The 17,664-nt window shown below is 37.2% G+C and overlaps 1 protein-coding gene across 1 annotated transcript in view; it reads right to left on the bottom strand.

The window, feature by feature from the left end:
- LOC114645588 (myoferlin-like) overlaps positions 1–17,664 on the bottom strand; it is a 131,710-nt gene that overhangs the window by 28,840 nt on the left and 85,206 nt on the right. Inside the window, exons 29-33 of the mRNA XM_051922601.1 lie at positions 13,236–13,394; positions 10,993–11,094; positions 7,366–7,527; positions 6,918–7,083; positions 5,866–5,948 (exon numbers count right to left, since the gene is read on the bottom strand). Coding sequence (XP_051778561.1) covers positions 5,866–5,948; positions 6,918–7,083; positions 7,366–7,527; positions 10,993–11,094; positions 13,236–13,394 — 672 coding nt within the window. The remainder of the gene's footprint in view (positions 1–5,865; positions 5,949–6,917; positions 7,084–7,365; positions 7,528–10,992; positions 11,095–13,235; positions 13,395–17,664) is intronic.

Genomic DNA, 17,664 nt, shown 5'->3' with positions numbered 1-17,664 from the left:
CAAATAGAAGTCAACGTTTGGGGCATAGAGTGTGACTGCAAATAGAAGTCAACGTTTGTGTTACCATATTGAGGATTGTAAAACACATGAATATGAAAAATGGGTAACTTCCACTATACAGCCGCTTTATTAGGTACACATTGCTAAGCTGTGAACAGCCTGAGTTTATTATGAATTGTATCAACAAAGGGTTAGATATGCAGCAGAGGAATGTTGCTGCCTCTGAAATCCAATATGTCCTACACTTGTTGTAAATTCACTAATAGTAGATCTCTACTTCTAATTAATTGCTTCATTTGATCTCACAGATGCTGAATTACAGCAGATTGAAGTCTTATGACTGGGGAATACCTGGCATTATGCTCAATTTAATATTACAATATTTTACTAGCCATATAACATAGGCCATATTCCACTAAAAAAGCTCATTTGCTCAATGAAAGCAAAGAACTTCTGGCATTAAGGGAATCAATATGCATTTGACAAATAACTTACACAACTAAAAGCATATAATATTGATCCCCAGCAAGATGGACCTACTGCATGAACAGGAACAAGAACAGGAAAATGAGCTGGGATGTTTTAGACCTTGTGATGTTTTCCAGTCTTGTGTGGTTGTGCTCTTTACCTCACAGCAGCCATACCTTATTGTCTGTTGGCAGGAGTGAAAACCGTTTGGCTGGTATGTCATTCTTCATGACAAGGTATAATGATATGTGAATACTTAGATATTACGTTTAGAGACAACTATTGTAATGAGCTGTCTGCACAAATGATGTCAACTCTCATTGTCCCCTTTATCAATAGCCTGTTTAGTTTATCAAAAGAAGCATCACCATTCATTAGATATTTTTGATAACTGACCTAAATCCATCGTCCCATGACAGTTTCATGTTTGACTACCCAACCATTAGTGTTATTTCTGATATGCATGCTGATGTGATTTGCCTACATTACAGTGCCATACTCATATTCATTTTAGTCACATTCTCAAAATTGATTACTTATATTTGGAAGGAAAGAAAAAAAACAACTTACCATTTCTACTTTCTGCTGACAGGATTAATTTATATTTGTAATGACAAAGAAAGAAATGAAAAGGAATAAATTAATATAGTGCAGAGTGCAAATTTTGCAAAGTAGTAATAAGTTAACATATCATTATTTCTATTCTAGAATCTTTATTAAATAACAATATCACCCAGGAGGTTGCTGGAAGAATTTGTATTATTATGGCATACAGGTAAATCCTGAACCAACCTGCTATTAATTGTCATTAATATTGTCACCCAGACAAAAATCAAGACCCCAAAAAATGCACAGGAAAGTGTTGTAAAACATGCCAAGCTCCCTCAAAATCCTAACACATTTTGAAAGATGTATAATCATAATCAGATCAAAACAACCTGATCAGGTTAATCAAAAGAAGCCTCCAGACACAGGTACCTCTTTGGCCTTTTTCCAATTCTAATGCATAGCAGTTGCAATGCAAAATATTTTTTTATCATAACAAAAGCCTAAGGAAAGGAAAGCACAAGATTCAATAGTTATACAATAGAATGAAAGGAAAATGTTCGTTTTTTCCACACTACAAACATTTTTGGTAGAAAAAAATCATGCTGCATTTGGATAAATACTAAATAGGTTTGTTTTTTTTTGATATGCAGGATTTCGGTTACATTATATTATTGGTTTTTTTTGATATGCAGGATTTCGGTTACATTATATTACCAATCTATGTTTTCTATATCTGTAAACTGATATCTTAAATTGTATAAAGAAATAAAGCTTTTACAAGGAAAAGAATAAAACAAAAGCTAATAATACTATGTGAGCTGCCAGTGTTGTGTGCCTAAGTATTTTTTATCAACCAAACACCTCACTTCCAACCTCTAAAACAACAGACGGAAGCAATATTAAAAAGTTACAGTAATAACTTGGTAAAGATCAATTACTGCACCATTTTACTTTAAAAACAACAGGACTGGAGAAGAGACCAGCTTTTACAATAACTATGCAAATATACAGTATCTTAACTATATTGTAGACAGGATTTCTAAATGTATTATCAAACAACTTAGCATGGGATATTTTTTATTTCTCATGGACATAAACAATTGAACAAAAAGCACAAATACCTTAAAGCAGCTCAAAACTGTGAAAGAAGTGTGTAATGAAAACCCTCGACCATTATGGCCCATCCAGGGTTTTAGGGCTATTGTTCTTAACCTTTGGATCTTATAGTATGTTCCTTTTGTGTACACAGCCAATTCGGCCCGCTGTATTCAAATATTAATGCCTCTAAATGTAAACCTGAGGTACATGTGTATATATTTTCTTCTTCATTTTCTCTCGAGTTTCTGTAAAGTTTTCATTAAGTCTATCTATCTGTCTATCTATATATCTATCTAGTTCAGAACAGGAGAGTATAGGGACCTAATCAATGATTTTGTTAAATGGTGCGACTCAAACCACCTACACCTGAACACCAGCAAAACCAAGGAGCTGGTGGTGGATTTTAGGAGGCCCAGACCCCTCATGGACCCCGTGATCATCAGAGGTGACTGTGTGCAGAGGGTGCAGACCTATAAATACCTGGGAGTGCAGCTGGATGATAAATTAGACTGGACTGCCAATACTGATGCTCTGTGTAAGAAAGGACAGAGCCGGTTATACTTCCTTAGAAGGCTGGCGTCCTTCAACATCTGCAATAAGATGCTGCAGATGTTCTATCAGACAGTTGTGGCGCGCGCCATCTTCTACACCAGGCATGTGCAACCTTGACAGGACTATGGGCCGGATTAGAAAGTAGAAAGATTACGCGGGCCGGAGTACTTCAGGATATATATGTATTTCTGAAAATCGAAAATGCAAGAAGGCCAAAAAAAAAACAACAAATATTTATTAATATATTATTTAATAAAAACTCTTTATTAATGCGACGATTGAGATTGCATGGTGGTCACAAGCTTATCAATATTAGGAGATATTGTGGACGTGGAAACTCGCAACGTGTTTTCTAGGTGCTCATCAGTAATTCGCGTCCTGGTTTTGGATTTTACGAAGTTCATCCTTGAAAAAAGTTGCTCGCATTTATAGGTGCTGCCAAATAGAGTCATTCTTTTCTGAGCAAAAGCTGTGAGCTTTGGAAACTTGTCACGTGGGAAATAGTTTTTATAAAAGTCAAGTAATTCAATATCATTGAATTTTGATTTCAGGACAAGGTTCTCTTGTAGTTCAATTAATTCCATTTGCAATGAAAGTGGAGCTAGTTCGACATCAACATCAAATGGACAAGAGAAAATTTGCAAGTTTGCTTCTTGATTTTTAAAATCACGGAACCTAGTGTTGAATTCTCCACTCAATGAATTTAATTCATTCGCAAACGATTCACAATCAAAATCTTCGTGGTTCGCAAGTGTGGGAAAATGATAAGTATTGCCTTCCTTTAATTGGCTTTCCCAGAGTCAAAGCTTATTTTGAAATGATTTTATGTGTCCATAAAGCTCATGAATCATTTGTCCCTGAGTTTGTAATTTAGCATTAAGTTCATTTAGATGTGTTGTTAGGTCGACAAGAAATGCAAGATCACACAGCCAGGGTTTGTTTTCTAGCTCAGGAATAGGTTTTCCTTTCATGTCCATGAAAAGAGATACCTTATTTCTCAAATCATAAAAACGTTTCAACATTTTTCCCTTGCTAAGCCAACGCACTTCACAATAAAATGTAAGATCTTCATGATCAGAAAGAACATCAGCCAGAAATTCTTGAAATTGGCGGTGATTTAGCGCCCTGGATTTAATGAAGTTTATACATGCAGTTATTGTGCCCATCACATGTGCAAATTTAACTGATTTTGCACATAAGTTTTGCTGGTGTATAATGCAATGCAATACCGACAAATCTTCGGTACTGATTTTGTTACTTGATAATTCGGTTTTTATTTGGGCAACAACTCCGATGTTTGGTCCAATCATCGATGGAGCTCCATCGGTGAATATTCCGCATAACTTTTCCCACTTTAAATCAAATACAGTAAAAACAGTTTTTACTTCCTGGAAAATGTCTTCACCCCTTGTTGTATTCTTCATTGGTTGGAGAGCAAGCAATTCTTCCGTACAATTGAAGCTAGCGTCAACTCCGCGAATAAATATAGCCAATTGAGCGGTATCGTTGGAGTCTGTACTCTCATCAAGAGCAATGGAAAATGCTTCAAATTTTGATGCAATATTTTTAATGCTTAATTTTATGTCACTGGCCATTTCGTCGATTCGTCAGGTTATTGTCCAACGAGAAAGACTTATCTTTTCCATTTCATGGCTTTTCTCTGGACACAGAACATTCGTGACTGCAGTAAGGCATTCCTTGACAAACTCGCCTTCAGAATATGGTTTTGAGTGCTTCGCAATTTTTTCGCTAACAATAAAACTTGCACGAACAATATTGTCAGCTACATCAGTATGTTTGCGGAATAACATCTGTTGTGCCGATACACATTTTTTCAAATTTTGTATCTTATCTGTTCTTAGTTTACCTTTGTAACTGTTGTAATTAGCGTGTTTTGTATTGTAGTGTCTTTTTAAATTGTATTCCTTTAAAACTGAAATACTTTCCAAGCATATCAAACAAAGAGGTTTTTCTTTCTGCATTATAAAAAAATAATCGTCAGTCCATTTCTCTTGAAATGTACGACTCTCAGCGTCCACTTTTCTCTTCTTTGTTGAAGCCATCTTAATTAGGGTTTGATCAAAAATTCACAAGTATTTGTAAGTATTGAAATGTAGGCCGATATAGCGTGAAACTCGAAACAACATGCAGATAGGTACAGCACTAGCAAAAACCATGAAAAGACTGCGCTATGCTACACACGACAGCAGAGCAGAGAGATGCAGCAGAGTCAACGACTACGTGACTACGAGCTCTTGCACACTTTAAACGTGCGACAGTTCCGGACGTGCCGTAAAAGAGGGGGAAGCACAATATAAAGTACTGTACTTCAGAAAGCACTGGCCGCATCATACTATCAAAAATAATCCAACAATACCACAAGAACAAACAGGCATCACCAAGAGGGTTAATGGGCCAGATTCAATGATATTTGGAAAAGTCGTCGCGGGCCGTATAAAATCAGTACCGTAGGTTGCACATGCCTGTTCTACACGGTGGTGTGCTGGGGAGGCAGCATTAAGAAGAAAGACGCCTCACGTCTGGACAAACTGGTGAGGAAGGCAGGCTCTATTGTTGGCATGGAGCTGGACAGTTTGACATCTGTGGCAGAGCGACGGGTGCTCATCAGGCTCCTATCAATTATGGAAAATCCACTACATCCACTAAACAGTGTTATCTCCTGACAGAAGAGCAGCTTCAGCGACAGACTGCTGTCACTGTCCTGCTCCACTGACAGACTGAGGAGATCGTTCCTCCCCCAAACTATGCGACTCTTCAGTTCCATCCGGGGGTGTAAACATTAACATTATACAAAGTTATTGTCTGTTTTTACCTGCATTATTATCAATTTTTAATTTAGTATTGTTTTTTTGTATCAGTAAGGTGCTGCTAGAGTATGTGAATTTCCCCTTGGGATTAATAAAGTATCTATCTATCTATCTATCTATCTATCTATCTATCTATCTATCTATCTATCTATCTATCTCTATCTATCTATCTATCTATCTATCTATCTATCTATCTATCTAGTTCAGAACAGCATAATAAGGCTTCATTGTCTAAAATATACAAGCTGCAGATGCCTCCATAGGTCAAGACAATACTTAGAATCATTGCTACAGCTGTGATTAATAGTTTTATACACCATATTGTTAAATATAACAAAATTTATGATCTATTGAAAGTAGTGTAATGTGCTTTAGCAGTTACCTGTGTATCAAGCAGAGGTTTTTCATTCTCAATATCAATGACAAAATCTCCTGGATCAGCTATTTGACCTACTATAAGAAGAATACTTGTGATTATTCATTTTATGAAGACAAAAAAAAGAGTAGTACCTAAATACGGCAGCACCAGGGCCACAGTTATATTAGTCTATCTCAGAAAATTAATTCAAGGAATGTTATATTTCTGGATTATGAGAAGTTAATCTAATATTCAACAGTCAATTTTCACACAAACGATTCAATGATAAGTCAAGCAAAACAACACCTTTTATTGACTAACTAGAAAGATTACAATATGCAAGCTTTTGAGGCAGCTGAGGACCCTTCTTCAGGCAAGATAAAAGTGTCCCGAGTTGCCTCGACAGTCAGTTAGCAAATAAAAGGTGTCATTTTGTTTGACTTCTCATTGCATCCATAATGGCTAACACAGTACAACGCCCTACTCCTACACACAAACTAGAAAAATCTTTTTGATTTTCAGGAGACAACACACATTCTTAAATATTTTGTACACTGCTTGTTAGTAGAGTAGTGAGTGTTCCAGCCTGTTACGTAGGAGACCAGAGTTTGACTCTCTAGATGGGTGATTTGTGTTCAGTTGCACAGGCAATGTGGTAGAGTGGATAAGGAAATGGACCCTGAATTACAAGATTGCTGATTAATTTCCTGCCCTGATCAAATAACTTGATTGTGCTATTATATAAAATAAAATAAAAATAAAAGGAGGAATAACCTTGGAGGTCATCACCCCAAAAGCAGATAGTAGATGTCATGTAGTATATGTGTACCAAATTTCAGGTCAACAGGTCAAACGGTTTGTGAGCTACAGGTGATTTAAAATCCTGAACAGACAAATGAACAGCCACGGCAGTGTATTATATATAAAGCTATTTATAAATATTTATAAAGTATACATGTATATGAGAATACTTGTACTATGAATCTGTCGTATGTTATAAAAAGGAATTAAAAGTAGTTTGAATAAGTATCTTTTATTATAATCAATACTTGTTTGTATGGTACCTTTGACACTCTTTGTATCTTCAGCTCTGGCAGCATATGGGTCACAACGGTACTCTTCTAGTGAGTCAATTGTACATTGTCCCACAATAGGTTTTCGTCCAAACTGTCGGTGATCAATCACTTTGATCACCATGGGAGGCGTGTAAATTTCCTCTTTTGGCAGAAGCTAAAAGGGTTGAAATCACCGATGAGTGAAGAGATTTTTCAAGTAAAGAGAGTTTTGTGTTTCTCAGTTTCTTGTTACATTGTTATGCAAAATATTAACAGCCATATTACTTGGCAGCAATTTGCAATTTTACACTGTACTTATTATAGGGTGCTATTATACTATTATTTGTTGAGTACAACAGTTTGTCTTAGCTACATTTTCAATGCAAAAAACATTTACTTGTCAGTGTGGCAAAATACAGCAATTAGCAAAACAACATTTTGTGACAGCATTAATTACCACTTTCATGAAGAGAACACAGCCTAGAAAGTTGGGATTTTTCTTCATATTTTTGATAACTGCAGTTTGGGCAATCTCACCACCACATTCAACAATGAGACTTGGTGAAGACACTGCAGCAAGCTGGAAGCTTTTCATATTTCGCAAACCCCAAGGCAGAATCTGTAAGTCAAGAAGATAATACATGTAGGCCAAAATTGTGGAAAAATAGGTGAATGTCTTCAGAGTGCAGAGAATGGCAAGGTATTTTCAGTTACTATGGTCCATCTAAACTTTAAATTAAGCACATAACCCAAATACCCTCTTCAGTGATTCTTGAAAAAATGTTTTCCATATTCTGATTCCCCAGTGTCTACACTTTTACCATCGTTTCTATTTTTTCTTGTATATTTAATTTTATTATTTTCTTAAAATGGAATTATGCTGACAGAATACTGACAATCACACATTCAATGCTACATCCTGTTCAAATCAGATCCATATAAAATGGTTATTATGAAATTGAATATTTATGTATTATCTTAGTGCTAATTAATGAACCTACATAGTGACTAATATACTGCAATAATTGTTCATAGCATGTCATATTATGTATTAAGTTATTTCACTATTTTCTTTATTTTTGTTAATAACTAATATACAAGAAATGAATAAAGGGGCTAGTAAATATATACCCCATTTCAACCTTGTTAGATTAGAAAAAAAACAAACAAAAGTGGGTAATCTCAATTACAGCAGTCTAGTGGCACTCAGGAAATCCTATTGTAATGAAATGCTGTTAAACAGAATATTCCAGATAATCTGGACCACCTTGCACTAGCATAACATAGAAACTGATCAACAAACAATGCCATATTTTTGGTGTCCTTGGTGCTATACTAGTGTATTATTTATGTAAAACAACTCAACACTTACACTATTTTACCATTAAAACTTAACAGTATCACCAAGCTCCCAGACATGGGAGTTAGTGCCACCACCTTAAGCTGGATTTTGGATTTCTTAATTTACAGACTCCAATATGTGCAAACTAGCAATATCATTTCTTTAATTCTGATCCTTAACACAAGCACATCAAAGAGGTACCTTGCCCCCTTTGCACTTAATGTTCACCAAATCTTGCTCCAACTCCACCATTGACAGCCTGATCAACAAAACTAAATTCAGCATTCAAAATACTAAATGGGAGAACAAAGGTGAAAAACTCAAAAAGGTGTTAGGAAAATTTAAAAATAAACACACATCAAAACAACTGGACCTTGGCATCCTATATCTTGTATCTGGAAAATATGTCTCATCACATTTACATCTACAAGGGACTGGTATGATGAACCCTAAAACCACTTGGACCAAAATTTCATTTTTTAAATTAATTAATTTAAGCAACTATAAGCACTTTAAATGATATGAACTGGAGTAAGGAAGAGGAGTAAAGATACAAACACTACACAAAATGTAAACTAAGAATATTCAGGGGAATTGAGATAAATAACAAAAGACAAAAAAAGAAAAGTAACAGAAGAAAATAACTTGAATTTTAAATCAAAAAGGACTGGTGTTGAGAGGGCATGCTATACAAGGTGAGACACAAAAATAACCGGATTGGTAAAAGTATATATATATATTTATCTTCCATTGATTGAAACAGTGCTGGAAGTCTTCTTGCTTGAGGTTCTTCAACAGACTTGCCATTTTTGTCTTCACTTCATCCATTGAAGAAAAATGTGTTCTCTGCAGGTCACTTTTGAATTTCGGGAACAAGTAAAAATAGATGCTTTAAACTCACTCCAGAGTGGTAAATTAGCAGGCCCTGATGGCTTTCCTGCTGAATTTTATAAGTAATTCTCAACTCATCTAGCTGCCCTTCTATTAGCAACATTTACAGAAGATAGAGAAAATAAAATTCTACCTCAAACTTTTTGCCAAGCATTAATTACTGTCTTTCCTAAACAAAATAAGGACTTATTAAAATGTGCATCGTACAGACCGAATCTCACTTCTGAATAATGATGTTAAGACACTCTCCAAAGTCCTAGCTAGAAGGATGGAGAAAGTGCTGCCTTCGGTAATATCACAAGACCAAACTGGATTTATTAAAGGCAGACACTTAGCTTCCAATCTTTGACACCTGTTATTCAACTTAAAATTATATATTGAGTGTATCTCTCTTATTTAAAATTGTCCAAAATGTTTCCAGGGCAAGATCCAACCTGCAAACGCTGCAATCAAGCTCTGGTCTCACTGGGTCACATGTTTTGGGCCTGCACCAAATTAACATCATTCTGGTCAAAAATTGTAAGTGCCTTTCAGACAGCCTCGGTGTCAAAATCCCTCCTAACCCACTAACAGCTGTGTTAGGTGTTCTTCCAGATGGGCTTAAAGTGGAGAAGGACAAACAAACTGTGATTGCCTTTACTATACTATTGGCACGCAGACTTATTTTGCTAAACTGGAAGAATCCTAATTCTCCTCTTTTAAGTCAGTGGGTAACTGATGTTATATACTATTTGAAACTGGAAAAAATCAAATTCGCACTTAAAGGACCTGTACAAAAGTTTTTCAAAACCTGGCAGGATCTAATCAATAACATTTTAGAATAAGCATTTAAATTGAGGAAGCAGGTTCTCTCCCCTCTTTTACTCCATTTATCTTTATTCATTTATTATATTTTCTATTCATTTGTCTTTACTAGCATAAAGTTTTACACTGCTGGCGTAGCTCTCTTTTTCTTTTTTTTCTTTTTGTAAAACTCAAGTTATGTGTATGGAGAGTTATTTGATTTTAGTAAATTCAATAAGATTTAAAAAAAAATCACAGGGAGCTAAATCGGCAAATAGGGAGGATGATCGAGGACAGGAATGTTTTTGTAAGTCAAAAACTGCTTTACAGAAAAGAAAATATGTGAGAAATTTGATGTTGATTTGCTGTTTGATTTTTTCACCCTACATTATCGCAGCAACTGGTGTATCGATTGTTTGGGATATTCACAGGATATACCTAGCTGGTCGGCAGTTTGAGAGGGCATGTAGGAGGGGATATAGTTCTATGATTCATGTCCGGCCGACCTCCAGATGGTTTTCCAGGAAAGCCCCAAGTCCAGTCCGGTTATTTTTGTGTCTCACCTCGTATATATCTACTGTGTGTACTAATGTCTACTGATACACACTGAAGTTTGTCCTCAAAGGCTGCATAGCATTCTGATATACTATCTGCTAAGCCCCAGATCACAGTACACTACAGAATATGGTGGAAGTGATATACAGTATTCTTACTTACTCAGAACCATCTTCTTTTCAAGACACATAAAACACACAATGCCTTATTAAGGACAATATTACCAATTTCAGCGATTCTGCATAATCACTTTTGTCCTTTCTTCATTCTGAAAAGTGGCACAGCACCACTAGCATTTGAAATATGTTGCCTTTTGTCATCTATTTTTTTATATTTTACTACAGTAACTATTTTGAGGATGACATACTGGAATACTACAAGCAGAGAGGCATTTTATTGTACTATGCAAACATAACAAAAAAATTGAATTTGAACATGAAATGACCTTGTTCACAAATACATTTATTTACAAGGTCGCAGCAGTTCCTGTACATGCATATGCATTGGCCTTGCCTCTATTGCTGTTAGCTGCACCACAGGTCTGATTCCTTGAGGCACCATAAAGACTTTTGCTGCTCTTTTTGGTGGAATGATAGGTAGGTTTGATCCATCTGGCTGTTGAGAAAATAAAACCATTAGTTCACACACTTTGAGTTTAATTATTCTAAAAAATGCATTTGAGTAAGAATAAAAAAATAAGGATACTCAAGGCAAAATTGTAAATGCTTTGCAAAAATTCATAGTATCTATTTACATCATTTCTACTAGAACACTTTCCACATATTAAAAAAAATTGTGCAAGTCAATAAGTGATGCTCGGCTTACATTAGACTATTCAGTGAACTAAGAATACAATGCCATATTTTGGCAGTATGTCACACATACTACCAAACTATGCATGGTTACTGTTGGAAAGAAGATAATCAGAAACAGAATACAATTATTCATAATGGAATATCCATTTTGTTAAGTTTAAGCCACAGCCAACCAAACGGCTTATATTTAAGTAAATTCCCTTTTTTATCTCTTTTCAGCCATTTTTAATTAAGTAAAAGTATTCTTTGTATAATTACCGGTATGTATTTTTGTCAGTTTTGTTAATTGTTTGATTTCTATGTGTGTATGTTTGTCCTGTCATGTCCCTTGTATTTTGTGGGTGGATTCCCAAGAGGCAGAATGAACTATCAGTCTCTATTGAGGGCCTGCTCCCAGTTCTATAAAGCCTGAAGGGGAATACAGTCCCTCTAAGATCCAGTTAGGTGTAAAATAAGGATTGTCTTTTTTTCCTTTTTTTGTATAAATATAGGGAAAAGACTGAGTGAAGGTCCATCAGTATATTTGATGTAAATGACAGCAATAATTATTGGATTGCAGTGGGTAGAAGAGTTGTAATACAGTATATGCAAATTCAGCTTTAGTGCTTCAGAGTTTAAAATCAGTTCAAAAACAGTTGACAAGATTTGTTACTGGAGGCATATTATTTGTTATATATTTTGAAAGTGAAGTCTATTATAAGAGGGCTGGAATTAAGAAATGGAAGAAGACATGGGATCAAAGTAGAAGGGGTAGGTGGTATCATGGATTGTGTAGGTCAGTGCAAGAGACATGTCTGAGGTATATGAACATTAAGGAAGATTTGTTGTTGACAAGGCTGAGGCTCAACATACTATATTGTATTCTACATTAATACTTATGGGAAAGCATGATAATAGTACATGTGAATAGTACATTTGGTCCCAGGAACAGGAGTACATGTGATTTGTCCCAAATACAGTGTAGAAATAGCAGACATGTTTAAAAAAAAAATGGGAAATTAAAAGGGAGTTGGACTGATAAGGTATACAAGGTAAGTAGTGCAATAATTACATTTATAGTCAAAACAGGGCTGAGTGTCAGAATCTGAATTGGTCATTCCTAGCTCATGCTGCAGTATATTAGGTGGCAGTAATGCACCTTTAATGTGGTATGCAGACCACCATAAACACAAAAAAGAAGCAGTCCCTCTGTTACATTGTATGCACTGGTCATTGGTGAGTTTTTCCATGTTTTGTTGTTGCAAGCTTTTGGTGCTTATTGGCTTTTTGACTCTTTTGCTTCTGCTTTTTTGGATTCTGATTTCTGGATAATGTTTTGGAACTTAGTTACTGTGGATTACCTTTTTTAAACAACTCCTTTTTACCTTGTTTGGCTCTTTTGAGCTTTTGTTTTGTATTTTCCCTTTTTATAATAAATCCTTTATTCATAGAGATTCTTTATTTACACTTTCATCCCCAGTGGAGGTTTACTGTCATCCTCCATGTGGTTGAGTTGGAAATATATTTTGTGAACATTAGTTATATTTTCAAACTTTTTAACCCAAAGTCCATTTGGCCTGGTATAGGCCAAAGCCAGCCACTGGAGTAGGAAATCAGCCTGCCTAGGAGTGATCCTTACCTGGGCAGGCTAGTGGGGAGTCTGGCCTGCTTATTAGCTCTGTTCTGGAGGCCACAACCTTTCTTCCCATTTTTGTTGTGTGTTAATCACAACACATTAGTTGTATTTTTACTTGTTTCTACACCACCATAAAATTAATTAGAGAGGAAGGCTGTGACAAAGATGTTTTTTTCTTTCAACTTAATGATAAGTACATTAGTGGTAAATACATGCATGAAAATAACCAGAGGCACAAACTCTTAGACATTTTGTAGCCTATTGAAATAGTTTCATATTTTTGTAAGATGTGTAAGATAAACTAGTAAACACGACTGATATAAAACCTTATCTTTCAGAATAAGTTCAGCAGCTACTAGGACCTCCCCACGTTTCTTTTCTGCTCGAATCACTGGATACCAGAGGAGCTTTGGTGTCACATCTGCTTCAGGGGTGAGTTTTACTAAAGGCAGACATACAGTTCTACCTAAGGGCTCATCTTTTCCCTGAAAAAGAAAGAAATATTTGTAATTACTACTTATGTATTGTGTAAAAGTAATGTTTGTTGCATGATTCTGTCTGCTGCAAGGTATTCAATAAACAGGTCATAAGACATTTGTCAGAGGGGGACACTTTTACATTTTTTTTTTGTGCACTGGGTGGTTCCATTAGGCACCCACTGTTGGGACTGGGGGGTGAGAAGTTAAAAGGCTGTCTGTACTTATTAATGTTTGGTAACCATACATTTTGTTAACTTGTGTTTTTATTAATTGTTAAACCCAGGCAATTTAGAAGTGCCATTGATTAAACTGTTTGTCCAGGACTGACAACAGCAGGGGCTGAAGTAAATATAAACTGCTGGCCAGCAGAAGGCAGGAGGGAGAGTCCACAGGAAACGCTGCCAAGACACTCGGACAGGGCACAGGGGCTCGCAGGTAGACAAGGGTACCTGGCTGGCACGACGTGAGGCACAAGGACGGCAACATTTACTTCCAGGGAGGAAGAGACAGCTCCACAAGGAGACGCCAGTTGTGGGTCCAGCGAAAGAGGGAAGCCACTTGAGAGGACCAAGCGAAGCTGACAGACGAGGAATGAGGCGTGCCTAGGTCCCAGCCACACAAGGAGCCCAGAGTGGAAGGAACAACGAAGAGACGCTGACAGGGAGTCAACAATTTGACACAACTTCTGCCGGGGAACAGAGTGCATCCATGAACAATTAAGTGTTGGGGTAACACAGTGCCCAAACTGGACTCTGTACCACTAAAGGTTGTATCCTCCGATTCTTGTTTTTACGGACTTTTAGAGTGTGGACTGTGTATTTTTCCTTTTAAAAAAAAGGAAATTAATTCCTGATATGTTTAGGTTCTGTTATGTTTGTTTATCTTTTTAATGTACCTTATATTGTCTTGTACAATAGAACTTACTGTTGCCTTTTTCTGAAATTACTGTTGTGTCTTTCATTGTGTGTTTACTCACCGCCCAATTTAAAGAAACCTGTGTGCTATTACTGGTAAATTTCAGGAGTTCCCAGTCTCTTAATAAAACTGGGTGGTGTAGTCGGATATTTTAATGGTGTCTAAGTTAGATTACCCATAAGTGTGACCAGACACCTGTGACACATTGCCTTTCACAGTTGATATTAAAAGTTACCTAACAATGTGAAAAGAAATTATCTTAAATGTGTATGTGGGTAAATCAAAAAATAAAAGCAGTAATAATTGTGTTTATTACTACAGGACCATATACAATAAGTGTTCTATATAGAGAGCAGCTAGCAACATCAAAAGTAATTGTTACAAGAGTATATAAGTTCGTCTTGAATTTGATAGGAAAATCTAATGAATGACCTTTCTAAGTAATGCTCATCGTTAGGGGGATATTATGAGTGTAAGTCAAAAAGTAAAGGCAATTTGAAAATCACAAGGAAAATGCAATGGATAGAAGCTGATGCAATACAACACATTCATGATAGCTTAAGGGTAGTTCGAACATGCAAAGAGCAGCGCTCTGCCATTAGTCTAGTTGAAGCTATGGTCAAACAAACATGGACGATCTACTGTGGGATTGCACTACTGTTGAATAATGTGCCTGAGTGAGATTTCTTTGGACAGAGAGAGTAAAACCTGCTGAAATTCACTGAAGGATATTAACTCAGTATGGAAGTGAAAACAGCATGACTCAATGAAAAGTTGATGAATGGGTTTAAAGTGGGAAGAAGTGTAACCGATGAAGCTGGATCTGGTCAGCTATCAACATTGTGAGCACCAACTCACATCATCTGGCAAGTGGCTTCATCAGAGAAGACTGATGGATTACATTCTCTACTGTTATTGCAAATATGGAAATCAGCTATGGACCTGCACATACTATAGTGCTTGATGACTTGGGATACCATAAAGTTTGCACAAGATGGGTACCCAAACAGTTTACTGATCTGCACAAGTCAACATCCTTTGGTGAATTTCAGAAGGTTTTTCAGAAGGTTTCACTCACTCTGCCCAAAAAAATATCACTATGGGGTGTTGGTCAACAATGGTGCAATGCTGCAGCGGAGTGACCATGTTCAATTGACCTTGGCTTCAACTAGACTAGTGGCAGAGTGCTGCACTATGTGTGTTCGGACTACCCATAAGCCACTGCAAACCAGTTGTATTTTGTCATTTCCATCCATTGCAATTATCATGTAATTTTCAAATTGTGTTTACGTTTCGGTTTACACTTGTATTATAATAACCTCCTGACTATGATGATGAGCATTACTTTAGAAAGTCATTCATTTAATTTTATAAACAAATTCAGGACATACTTACATAATCTTGTAACAATTACTTTTGATGTTGTCAATAAACACAAAATTATTAGCATATTTACAAGCCCTTAGAAATACAGGCCCTATCTGTGGTGGGTCCTTGCCTTGTGTCTGATGCAGATAGGTGGGGCCCTGGCCCCTAACGCACCATAAACTGGATAAACTGGGTTTGATAATGGATGAATAGCTAGACATATAGATGAATTAGCTATTCCATATTTTCCCTAAAGAACATTTCTTCATTTTCTAATACTTGGAATTTAGGACCTGTAGTTAGCAGGTCATGAACCCAGCCACAGGGGATGCACAAACCAGTGTGTTTCTTCAAGCCGGTCCCAAGCCTGGATAAATGGTGAGAGTTACATCAGGAAGGGCATCCAGTGTAAAATTTTGCCAAATCAATATGCGGACAACAATATAAATTTCCATACCGGATTGGTTGAGCCCCGGGTTAACAACGACCGCCACCAGTACTGCTAGCCAACAGAGTGCTGGCGGAAATTTGGCTACTGTTGGCCGAAGAAGAAGAAGAGGGGCGAGACGTGTCCGGAGGCAGGAGGAGAGGAGGAAAGTAAAGAGAGTGGAACTGAGGATAGGAACTTTGAATGCTGGCAATATGACTGGTAAGGGGAGAGAGTTAGCAAATATGAAGGAAGGTTGATATATTGTGTATGCAAGAAACTAAATGGAAGGGGAGTAAGGCCAGGTGGATTGGAGATGGATTCAAATTGTTCTATCATGGTGTAGATGGGAGGTGAAATAGGGTAGGAGTTATTCTGAAGGAACAGAGTGTTTTGGAGGTGAAAAGAGTGTCAGGCAGAGTAATGATTATGAAGCTGGAAATTGGAGGTGTGATGATGAATGTTGTTAGTGCATATGCACCACAAGTTGGATGTGCAATGAGTGAGAAAGAAGATTTTTGGAGTGAGTTGGATGAAGTGATGAAAAGTGTACCCAAGGGACAGAAAGTGGTGATTAGAGTGGATTTCAATGGGCATGTGGATGAAGGGAACAGTGGAGACGAGGAGGTGATGGGTAGGTATGGTGTCAAGGAGAGGAATGAAGAAGGTCAGAGGATAGTGGATTTTGCCAAAAGGATGGACATGGCTGTGTTGAAGACATATTTTAAGAAGAGGGAGGAACATAGGGTTACGTACAAGAGTGGAGAAAGATGCACACAGGTAGATTACATCCTATGCAGAAGAGTTGATCTGAAGGAGATTGAAGACTGCAAAGTGGTGGCAGGGGAAAGTGTAGTTAAGTAGCATAGGATGGTGGTCTGTAGGATGACGTTGGAGATCAAGAAGAGGAAGAGAGTGAGGGCAGCCAAGGATCAAATGATGGAAGTTGAAAAAGGAAGACTGCAAGGTTGAGTTTAGGGAAAAGGTGAGACAGGCACTGGGTGGCAGTGAAGAGATACCAGACAGCTAGGAAACTACAGCAGATGTAGTAAGGGTGACAGCAAGAAGGGTGCTTGGCGTGACATCTGGAAAGAGGAAGGAGGAAAAGGAAACCTGGTGGTGGAATGAGGAAATACAAGAGAGTATAGAGAGGAAGAGGATGGCAAAGAAGAAGTGGGATAGTCAGAGAGATGCAGAAAGTAGACAAGAGTACAAGGAGATAAGGTGCAAGGTGAAGAGAGAGGAGGTGAAGGCTAAAGAAAAGGCGTATGATGAGTTGTAGGAGAGGTTGGACACTAAGGAGGGAGAAAAGGACCTGCACCGATTGGCTAGACAGAGGGACCAAGCTGGGAAAGATGTGCAGCAGGTTAGGGTGATAAAGGATAAAGATGGAAATGTACTCACAAGCGAGGAGAGTGTGTTGAGCAGATGGAAAGAGTACTTTGAGAGGCTGATGAATGAAGAGAACGAGAGAGAGAAGAGGCTGGATGATGTGGAGACTGTGAATCAGGAAGTGCAACGGATTAGCAAGGAGGAAGTAAGGACAGCTATGAAGAGGATGAAAAA

This window comes from Erpetoichthys calabaricus, chromosome 2 (genome assembly GCF_900747795.2).
Source record: "Erpetoichthys calabaricus chromosome 2, fErpCal1.3, whole genome shotgun sequence".
Taxonomy (NCBI): Eukaryota; Metazoa; Chordata; class Cladistia; order Polypteriformes; family Polypteridae; genus Erpetoichthys; species Erpetoichthys calabaricus.
Note: the sequence above shows the minus strand (reverse complement) of the source record. Positions and strands in the feature narration are given on the sequence as shown.